This window comes from Etheostoma spectabile, chromosome 7 (genome assembly GCF_008692095.1).
Source record: "Etheostoma spectabile isolate EspeVRDwgs_2016 chromosome 7, UIUC_Espe_1.0, whole genome shotgun sequence".
NCBI classification, from domain to species: Eukaryota; Metazoa; Chordata; class Actinopteri; order Perciformes; family Percidae; genus Etheostoma; species Etheostoma spectabile.
In genome coordinates this window covers 10,975,731-10,986,619 of record NC_045739.1, presented here as the reverse complement: position 1 = coordinate 10,986,619, position 10,889 = coordinate 10,975,731, and the positions used below count along the sequence as shown (strand labels likewise).

The window sequence follows — 10,889 nt, the reverse complement described above, 5'->3', positions numbered from 1 at the left end:
GAGGAGGAAGGGTGGGTAGAGGTTAAATCAGGCAAGATGGTCAGGGCTGAGGCTTCCCCTTCACTGTAATTCAATAGGTCCAGTTCTGGATGCAGAACGAGGACAACAAAGGTGTTTGGGACATGTGTTAGCATGTGTGCAGGCGGGAAGGAGGTATGTGCGCAGAAATGCTGAGTGGGCAGAGGATGGACCTGGAGCTGAGGGTGCAGATTTAGGGGGGAGGGGTAAGGAATTGGGGGGGTCAGAAAGCCAATCTTCTTTTCCAGGCTTATAGGGCCTGTGTCTTGAGCTCAATGGGCTCTCCCCTGGTCTCCTGCTGGCCCTCTGCCTCTGGAGGCCGGATGCCTTTGAGTGTGGCGAGCCTCTCAGAGAGGCCACGCACACGGGGGAACAGCATGAAGTCATACAGCAGAGCACCCATGGCACCACCAATCATAGGTCCCACCCAGTACACCTGCCATTAACAGAAAAAAAGCAAGAGCAGAACGTGTTGGCGAGTTTGAATATGTCACATTACTATGCAAAAGTTTGTAGTGTAACATGATTTACAGACATGATTATCTTACCCAGTGGTTGACAAAATTCCTGACCAGGACAGCAGGGGCGAAGGACCTTGCTGGGTTCATTCCTGCTCCAGTGTAGTATATCTAAGTGAGAGTAGTCCAGGGTTAAGACTGTAAATGTGTATATGTGACATAATACAATGGTTAGATTCATGGATGCCATTTTCTCTGGTTGGTCCTTACCCCGAGAAGATGCCCCACTAGCACAGAGAAGCCGATGGCAAGGGCAGCAGAGCCCAGGCGTCCATTGCGCCTCTCATCAGTCACAGCAAAGATGCAGACAACAAGCTGCAGGGTGAGGAAGACCTCCACGGTGGTGGCCATGCCCAGGCTGATGCCTGGCTGCAGCTGAAAGACGGGAGGGGGGAAGAAAGATTGTGATTGTGAGTGCATAAATTAAAAAGACACAATGATCATGGTTTTACATTTAGTTAGACACAGTTAAATTAATATTTACATTTAAGGCAGAGGTAGTTTTTTATACACAAACATTGTGATTTTCTCCTTCCATTAACCTTATATCAAACTTGTCAGGTTTAGATCTATATTGCTTTTCAAGACATAATAAGCAATTATGTTTGTGAATGTACAATACTACATTTCTACATTTCTAACAGTCAGAGCCAGTCTGCACACTTGTAGTAACAGATGTGATATTATAGTGACTGGCAGGTAATCTTACCGTGTTAAGTGCAAGGTTTCCTCTCATATTGCCTGGCGTGACCCCGTAGAGCACGGCAGCACCAGCCAGTGCTCCAAGACACTGGGCCACGATGTAGAAGAAAGCACGGAACAGGGACATCTGGGAGCCGATCAGGTAGGCAAAGGTAACAGCTGGGTTGATGTGACCTCCACTGATGTGGCCGATGGACTGGATGAGGGTGGCAGCCGCCAGCCCAAAGCAGAAGGCAACGTGGAGAACATTATGGGGCCCAGTGGTCCAGCGGAGGGCTGCCCCCAGCCCAAAGAATACAAAGAACATGGTGCCATAGAACTCGGCAAAGACAGCCCGCCAGAATGACATGGACCTGAATTCCCACATGGTGGCAAAAGGTCAAAAAGCAACCTCTAAATAATGGAGGGATAAAAAGTCAACAGAGAAACTAACTGATCAACTAAAAGGTGATGCTGTTTCTCCACAATAATGTCAACTGAAAAATTTGCCTTCAAACAGAAAGTGCCTCGCTAAAAGCTAAATGCAACAACACATAAACTGCTCAACATCTAACTCTAATGCAACTGTGAACAATCTGCTGCTCTAAATTCTGATTTCTGTCATAGAGAGCTCCTGAGTGGAGCAAGACGCCAGTCTCTGTGCATCTATGTGCCAAACCCGCTGGTTGTTAGTAGGAGAACATGGATAGACAAACGTTAAGCATGTCCTGCTGACATTCAGCCTCTTTACCAGAGCAGGGGGAACTCAGAGGCCTTTTTATAATACCCCAGGGACCACAGCAGCCCTGCCGAGCCCAGGGGAGGGGCCAGCACACAATACAACAAATCAAAACAAACTCATTTAACCCTTCTCCACCCTTGACTTTCCTCTGTCCGCTCATTGTAGAAATTACTCCCAGGCCCAGAAATAATCAGAGTGGTCCTTATTATTATATAATATTATTTATGTATGAAAGTTTTCAACATACTGCAGGTGAAGGAGTACTTTGTAAATTATGACTTGAGGTTGAATTTACGTGGGGAGGACAAGCAGAGAAGTAAACAACAGCATCTTAAATACCATCTTATGCTATTTCCAGTCTTGTTTTACTGCTGGATGCGGAGATATTGTACCTGAGTACCACCAACAGTCTGGTTGAGGCATTAATACAAAACAAAGGGGTAGACATCTCATTAATGACACCAGCCATCAAACCTGAAAATAGGAAAGCATGGGGCATATGTTGGACAGAACCTGTGAGCTGGTAAAGGTAGAGTGTACTGGGAGGTTTGCTTCATTTCTAATAATTTTGATATTTTTACAGTAATTACTTTCCACTTTTCACTAATTTTCCATGATTTTCTTTTCATTGTCTCCCCTGTAATGAACAGTTCACATTCACTCAAATCAAAGCTGTGATTAACAAAGCCCGAGCAATTTCTCCACTTGTGCTCTGGATTGGTACAAAATAGGTTTGTGGCAGCAGAATTGATTAGGCACAGTTTAACTTTGTGTGTGTGTGCTGGGCGGGTTTGGAGGCTCAGGTCAGATAAAGCGGTGGAAAATCCATGGTTGGAGAGGAAGAGGGGAGAGCAGGCTTGGCATTGAGCTTCTGCACTGGAGCATCATGCTGACCAGGGCAGCCAGAGGGACGGCTGCAGCCTTTTGAAAGGATTATGCTGAGCTCACTGCTTTTCTCCTTTCATGCATTGAGACAAAACGCTGGCAGTAACAGTTTCTGCTGGTTTCTATGATCTGTTTATCTTACCATCACTGTTGAATCTATGTGAGTTCCCTTGTCTGTGGGCCGGACTGGCTGTATGCATTTGCCTCTGCACTCATACTCCAGCGTCATGTTGGAATGACACGAGAACAATATACAAATGTAATCAGCAGATTTTCATGTCTCAAAAGATGTAGATCACATTGGCAGTTATGATTCAATGGGATTTATCATTCATCACACAACAGCCTAACATTTGGAAGTTTTCCCCACTCAAATCATGAAACACACGGTGAACAAAATTTATCACCACATGATAAAAAATGTTTTGCTGGACAAAACAATAATAGTTAAATAGTGTTAATCCTGATTCTGACAGTTCATTAGTTTGCCAGTTGGTGCAACTCTGTTGTGATGAGTATTACGTCCTTCTCATGATTCCCTCAGTCCGTGGTAAGCTACCTTTTGTGGGTTTAAGCACACAGTTTAGTTTTACAGGGGAGGATGTTGAAAAGGTGCTTGCACTGTACTTTCCTGTTCCCTGGGTCGAGACTGCTGACACAAGCAGCCCCTAAACATCTCACACCAGAGTGGAAGCTCCGGCCTGCACTCATCACACAGTGGTGGAAACATGTATTGCAGGACAGATCAGTTGAAGGCCTTACACATACAGTAGACGTTTGACTTCAGAGGTGCGGATTTAAAAAAACACTCAGCGAGGTATATTTCATTACTTCTTTCAAATGATCCATTCATGTTACATACTTTAATTCAAGATACCACAAATAAAGAATCTTTATCAACAATAACATGTGGATAATTAAGTTTAATACCAGATGCAATCGGGGGTTACATCTTTGCTAATTACTTGTGAGGGAATTATTTGCTGCAGTTGCCATGTTTTAAAATAGCCAAAACAGCAACAACACAAAAAATTATACTTTAAATTCACATTAGGGAAGGTCAGGGTTGCATTTCCTTTTTGTACTATTTTAGTAAAGATAAGATGGGTTGTAACATTAGAAAGAACTGAGAGCACACCGAGGATTCACTTTAGAATACCAAACCTTTAAACATTGTTTAATACTGACCCCACATTAACGCAATACAGCCTTCCTTTGTGTATTCTATCTGTAAACTTCATTGAGTTACACCTTTATATCACTTGGAAAAAGTGATGCTTCAATACTTAAGCCTTGTATTCAATGGTCTGAAATAGTTTATTAGAAACGCACACCCAAACTCCCACAGCATAAGACGAATGCAAGTGTTCAACATGTGTTGAATCAAACACACAAGCCTCCAAAGCATAGTTGTAGTGTATCTGTTTAACAAACATTTGAAACCTATATTGTATTATAACTATTTGGAAACTTGTGTTAGACTACATAGTATATCTGCCTTCACCTCAGTATGCATATGAAAGAAAATTAATTGTACTTGCTACAATGTTTTGTACACTGGCAAAGAGAATCAAAACTCAACTTCGCAAGCGGTATGATTATATGCAAAGATTGTACCACTATCGTAATCTCAACAAAAGCTGTAAATTGCACAAGCATATGTTTATTTTAAATGCTAAAATGTTTAAAATGAAATCATCATTGTTAACATGTGCAGATGTTGGCATACATTGGAAAAAAAACATTTCAAGCAGAATGCCAGCTTTTTAAATTAACAAACAAAATAAGTGCATTTTACAATACAAACATTAAAAGGGGAAAATCTGTCATTAAAAAATCTACTTTTTTGGAAAATAGGCATTTTGAGTTTTTTTTCATTAGAAATCACAATGTTTAATACATAATCTGACATCGCAAAAAACAGAGAGAGAGAAGGTGTAAGACATCACACATCCCATTACAGTCCTTTAAGTCAATGAACAATAACATTTTCCTTTCAACAGAATTGTCCTAGCAGAACAGAACAGCATTGTATGTCGCTATGGATCGCTATGGATGTGCATGTCTGTATCCAACAGTCACTCCATTGAGGGGTTTCGCTTTGGAAACTGAGTAGAGTGATGAGGTCTCTTCTCCAACATGATTTCTCTCTTCAACCAACTTTTTAACTTGCTTTGTTTACTACTGAGGTGGCATCCATGTTCATCTACTCAAGGTCAGGCATTTCTGGAAGACAAAAATGTTATATGTGTGAGTGATGTTTGGATGTAGTGCACCCATATTCAAACAAATACATAAACATACCCATTTGTTATTTTATGGCAAGAGTTAACCATCTTTTACTTAACTCCTTTTTGATTGAATTAAATTAATTTTGCGTCAAGAACAGATATATACAAGAGACATAGACTTCTCTTTATTGATCCTTTTGGGATGACTCCCACTAGGAAATTGAATTTCCAGCAGCAGATTTCAGCTTACAAAACACTTGAACAGAAAATAAAGAGGTATAGAAAATACAGTGTAGAAAAAGACAGTATAAAAATAACATTAACAATAAACTTCTGGCTATAAAAAAACCTTTAGCATAAATTATACATTAACAGTTAAGAGAAGTTAGAGTGCAAACATACAATCACTATACCCACTACAGGGGGATGATAATATCCTTCCAAACATTTTATATCTTACTTAACAGATTCTGAAAAGTCATAATCATATGTGTTTGGCACTTCCTAGCATTATGGCTTGGTCTTCTCAACCCATGGGATCTAGTAATTATTGATTACAAATTAACAGACATCTCTTTTACTATAACACTGGTACTTACTTTCATCGTCATTGTCTGCAGAATCACGCTGCAAAAAAACAAAAACTGCATTACCTGGTATATTTCACTTAATTAAATTTCTCCAAACAAAACCATATTTTGTATTAAAGGATATGAAGCATAGAAAAAAAGCACTATATGTACTAAAAGAACCATACCTCTTCTTCTGCACCATCTAAATCAGGTAAATCATCCCCTCCCATTGTGTTCATCATCTGAAGAAATGCACAGGAGACACAAATCAATATGTCAGCAGCACTACAGTAAATCTGGCATGCACTCATTTAGGCACTGTACTTGTTCAATATGCTTACCTCTGAGAATTTATCAAAACTTGACAAGTCCTCTTCTGAGTCATCCTCCCAGTCTTTCCAATTATTGAAGTCCACACTCAGCCAGTTGCACTAAGAGAAGACAGATTTAGCAATATTTAACAGATTTTAACAGCTGTTTCTTTATGTAGACATTTACTTAGCCGTTTAGCTAGGTGGTATATTTTCCCTATTTTTAGAACTAAGAATTGGCATGCTTTTAATTACCAGGCAGCCACATGCAAGTTTTAATAATACATAGGTTAAATAAATAAGCTTGTAGTTTACCAAGGTTTATTTAGGATGAATTAACAGATGGATTGAGAAGTTTTTGTTGTTTACAGAATGAAAGTTACCTTTGACTTGTCTTTGGTAAGTCGTGGCCATGATTTCCCGGTCTCTGCTTTTCGTAAACAACACAACACAGACCTGTCAGTGCGCCTGTGTTTAGAGCCCTGTGTGGAACAGAGAGATGGTTGAAGGCTTTGAAGGAATAAAAACATGTGGAAGAACTGCAACTAGGTCTACAGGTGACAAACGTACTTTGGGGTCAATCTCCCCGAAAAGGTCCACAGTATTCTGTTGTTTGATATTATCTGTTCCAGTGATGCAGCTGAAAGGCGAAAAGAGGTCATGATATTCCCTATATAACTGCTAACAATTTGTGCTGTCATCATCCTGCATCTTAAGGCTCATCTTGACTTTAAGATGATTCTGGGAAGGATAAGAAATTCTCAGGAATATAACAATTGTAATATTAATTGAAACTTACCTGAAATCAAATTTGGACTTGTCAAAATGTACTTTTACATCTTTACTGTCCTCAACGCAGAACTCTACAAAAACAGAGTCTCGTCTGTCATACCACTTGGCTGTTGCAGGCTGCCTAAAAAAATAAATGAAAAAAGTAGAAATATAGAATTTAAAGTGACATTAATACACTCTAACCCTGCTACATTATAATCTGACATGATAAGGGGGGGGGGGGGGGGGGGGGGGACTGGTGGCCCACGTGTATAGGGTGTAATACATGTTGACCAAAGCGTCATTCATTCATTCAAGATTAGGGAGCGTGCGATCCTTTACATCTTTACCTACCTTAACGGTTTTATTTAAATACAATTATTAAACCATTTAATCTAAAAGGTGCACTGCTTACATTACATTTAGACAACTAGCTAGTAACACGTGTCATAGCAATAATTGTCACAATGAGAGGAAGTTAGGTAAAGTTAACGCTACATTCATAGTAACGTTAAGATTAATTGCTATTTGGACTTGAGCCACAGTGAGAACACCATGGCTGAATAGGGGCATATTGTGTATCGCTGACATGCGCGTGTAACGCTAATGGTATGGTGTAAGTTGGTTTTTGCTAAAGTGAAATTTTCCGAGCTAACGTTAATCATGACACCATGTTTTTTCAGTGCTAGCTAACATCAACGTTACCCTTGTGTTGCTTGACATTAGCCTGCTAGCTAACAATAACGGCGCGTAAAGAAAACTAGCTAGTTTGTCATCTTGGACATGGTGGTGCCAAATTACACTTGGCTGAGGGACAGTGGACGTTAGCTGTTGGTGGATTTAACGATAAGCTGTATATTTTAGGCTTGACAGCCATGTATGTCTGCACTGCTGAGGCTAACTCGTGTGCTTAACGTTAGCTCTGTTAGCTAATGTAAGCGGGGTGATCCTCTTTACCAAGACTTGTAGCTAGTTAGCTACGACCGTTAATGACTACATAGTAAACCCAAGACTTACATCTCCACTGATTAGCAATTAAACTTCCTCGTTGGACCAGGATATAGATAATGTTTGCGTTAGCTCCTGAAATAATGACTGAAACCGAAACGGTTAACTCTCTAACGTTCCCGACAGATCATGCAGCAGCAGTTTGCGTCCAATCCAAACATCGCGTGTTTTCCTTTCTCGTGACGTACCGTTTCACAGACCGAAGCATGAATCCGTCGGAGACAATTCTAGAACGAGTGAGGTTCCAGAGCAGCTCAAGAGCTCCACCACGAGTCTTGCTCTATGATACACAGTGTGGTGGAAGGGAACTGATAGCCACCCTAGTTATATGAATACATAGCCTACTAGACCTGCCTACCTACCTGATAACTGTGTAGGCTACTGAATTATGTTAACAAGTTGATGATAGCAGGTTCCTTGAATCTTTCCACTTTTGTGTGGGAGAAAATATAGGCTACTAGATCCCTTAAATAAAGTAGAATACCACATTGTTGAAATACTCCAAGCAATAGCCCTGCATTTAGATTAAAAGCAGGCCTATCTTTTGCACATATCAAGTTAAAAGTAGGCTACTTGACTCAGAAACCCCAATGTAAATACGTTTACACCATAGGTCTACAATTAGATCCGTGTAGCCTAAGTATAAATTAGTTTAGGCTACGTCAAGGGGAAACTTTGTATATATTTTATATTGAGTGTTATAGGTTTTAACAATATGCTACAATGCATCATATGTTTAGCATGTGAAATTGTGATTTGTAAAGTAGGCTAATAACTATAAGTGTCAACACTTTTAAAGTAAAAAGTAGAATAAGTGTCTCTAAATTTACTGGAGTTGAAAAATATAGTGACATTGAATACAAATATCAAGTAAAATACAACCTCAAATTAAACTTGAAGGTGCCCTGTCAAAGTTTAGTTATGTGTATTCAGAACTTATAATGTTGACTTGGGATCTCCCTTCACAGCTTGCTTGTCAGTTGGCTTATTAAGAGATGTCTCTTTATCATCACTCCTAGCCATTATATCAGAGTGAAGTATAGTTTTATCAATTTAGGTACCCAATATAGGTGGAGGCTTACAGTTGCACATGCTGCTGCAGGTGTTTGACTCCTAGTGGTTTTCTTAGTGGCACTCAAGCAGCAGAAAAAAGACATGAAAACTAACTTTAGGGCAAACAGGGTCAATTTGGGCAGCTTTAAGCAGTTAGACAAGAGAGAAGATGACTACCATGTGCCAGACATGTGCCTTTCTTTTTTTTCTTAAAGATTATTTTTTGGAGCTTTTCTGCCTTTACTGGACAGGACAGCTAGGTAAGAAAGGGGGAAGACATGCAGGAAATTGTCACAGGTCTGACTCGACCCTTACGTCTATGTAAATGTAAGCCTGCTCTACCAACTGAGCAAACCTGGCCACAGACATGTGCCTTTCTAGTGCTAGAAGTAGAGCCAAAACAATGGCAGGGCTTATGGGGGATAGGGACACCAGGGAAGACACTTTGTAGATGGAGAGGCTGGAAGTAGTTGACAAACAAAAGTTTTTGTTGGCCACAAGAAGGGCTGCAGAAAAGAAAAAATAACAGAAAATCCACCCTAACATAGACTTTATACAGTTTCAAGACTTGTAACTTTAGAAGGTTTAATTTGTGACACATATCCATTAAATAGCCAAAAGACAAGGCAGTGATGATGTCAGCCAGGCACAAATCCTAGAGCTGCTCAACATACAATGAATAATGGAAAAAGCCCTGGAACACTAATGCCTCAGCCACCGGGGGCTTTACCATGCAGGATATAACTACATTTTCTGATTCACTGCTGCATATCCTACATCGATGTCACACTCATTTGACGTAATAGCTAAAAAGAAAAGGCTATACAGAGTCAATAACTATAGTTCGGTCTCAATGGACTGACTTCAAAAAGCTTATGATGACATGATGTGCCCTGTGCTCTGATCTACAGCTCGGGGAGGTAGTTGTCTTTGTATGAAGATATTGACTTTATTCTTACAATTACAATTACAATAAATTACATTTAGATATCATGTTTTAGCTAATTTTGAGTTAGGCCAATTACTGTATGTCAATGAAGGGTGAAACTGTGTTGAACTAGGATGTAAGGGAAAATGAGACAAACACCTCAGCAGTTTTAATTTAATGTTTATACCACAATGAGTGAGATCACCAGATATCTCCATAGGTTAGCTGAAGAAGTTTAGCTAAGTGCCACGCTTTATTAATTCGGAAAAAAGAATTAAGTGTAATGAAAGTATGAAATATGTTTTAGGAAATTATGTAAAATATGTTGTGTGATGTTGCTGGGATGAGCTCCTAAAGCACCGTGATCCATCGTCTATGGGCCTTCACGGCCAGGGTCCACTGTGACCTCCTAAATCTAATCAAAAACCAAAATAGAAGAGGAGACAGATTGTAGCATGGTTTCACTGATGTTCATATGAACCAAGCTTAAGCATTACTATCATGATTTTGTAGGTGTTGAGGTTGTTGATATATTGGCATGAAGTCAGTGTATTTGGAGCTGTATTGCATTAGTAGATCTGTAAATCAGTCTTAGACAGAGAACATCTACATCGAAGTCTACTGTCATCTTAGTCCAATTTGACACCGCTAGTATGATGTTTGAGTTAAACTCAGGTGGACAGCCATGTATTAAGTCAAAAACAGTAGGATGTAGACTGTGTTGATTTAGGCACAGTCCCTGTGTTTATTTTATTTATTTTTTTATAGTTGGAGAGTCCATCCAAACAGCTTTGCTCCCACCCTGGATTATTATTATTATTTTCTGACTACTTTAAATGTGTGGAAATAGTATGGCTTTATCAATCATAAGTAGCCTACATGTTGGATGCAGGCAATTTTGCAGCCATCTGTCAATATTTCTTTTTATTTCATGTTTATTAGAAGAGGGACAGATGCTTAGACATAGAAATTTGTGCAACAATTCTTCAATTCAGCATCACATCATTTATAGCTATTGCTAATTTCTAAACATGAGGTTTCATTGACAAAATATGACACAGAGACATCAGTTAGTTACAAGTTATCAGTTAGTTATATATTAAGAAAATAATCTCTTCAGCCAGCTTTGATTAAGTAGTATAATGATAGATAGATAGATAGATAGATAGAT

At 39.5% G+C, this 10,889-nt stretch overlaps 2 protein-coding genes across 2 annotated transcripts; both read right to left on the bottom strand.

Annotated features, from left to right (window-relative positions):
- Nucleotides 1–6: 6 nt before the first annotated feature.
- Nucleotides 7–1,978, bottom strand: mipa (major intrinsic protein of lens fiber a). Its single transcript, XM_032520008.1, has 4 exons — nt 1,246–1,978; nt 747–911; nt 567–647; nt 7–454 (listed from the first exon to the last, which is right to left on the bottom strand). Exons 1-4 carry the CDS (start codon nt 1,603–1,605, stop codon nt 269–271), a joined length of 792 nt encoding a protein of 263 aa, XP_032375899.1. The 5' UTR covers nt 1,606–1,978; the 3' UTR covers nt 7–268.
- Nucleotides 1,979–4,142: 2,164 nt separating this feature from the next.
- Nucleotides 4,143–7,982, bottom strand: ptges3a (prostaglandin E synthase 3a (cytosolic)). The gene is made up of 8 exons (XM_032520009.1): nt 7,747–7,982; nt 6,758–6,871; nt 6,529–6,598; nt 6,342–6,440; nt 5,989–6,078; nt 5,833–5,889; nt 5,675–5,702; nt 4,143–5,070 (listed from the first exon to the last, which is right to left on the bottom strand). Coding segments are annotated over exons 1-8 (480 nt in total). The 5' UTR covers nt 7,749–7,982; the 3' UTR covers nt 4,143–5,050.
- Between the last annotated feature and the right edge of the window lie 2,907 nt (nt 7,983–10,889).

Coding starts and splice junctions, on each gene's coding strand:
- ptges3a (XM_032520009.1), bottom strand. Junction 6,441..6,528: donor TCGGGGAGATTGACCCCAAA/GTACGTTTGTCA, acceptor TGTTCCACACAG/GGCTCTAAACACAGGCGCAC. Junction 6,079..6,341: donor TTACCAAAGACAAGTCAAAG/GTAACTTTCATT, acceptor GTCTTCTCTTAG/TGCAACTGGCTGAGTGTGGA.
- mipa (XM_032520008.1), bottom strand. CDS start 1,605: ATGTGGGAATTCAGGTCCATGTCATTCTGGCGGGCTGTCTTTGCCGAG. Junction 912..1,245: donor GAAACCTTGCACTTAACACG/GTAAGATTACCT, acceptor CCCGTCTTTCAG/CTGCAGCCAGGCATCAGCCT. Junction 455..566: donor GGAATTTTGTCAACCACTGG/GTAAGATAATCA, acceptor TGTTAATGGCAG/GTGTACTGGGTGGGACCTAT.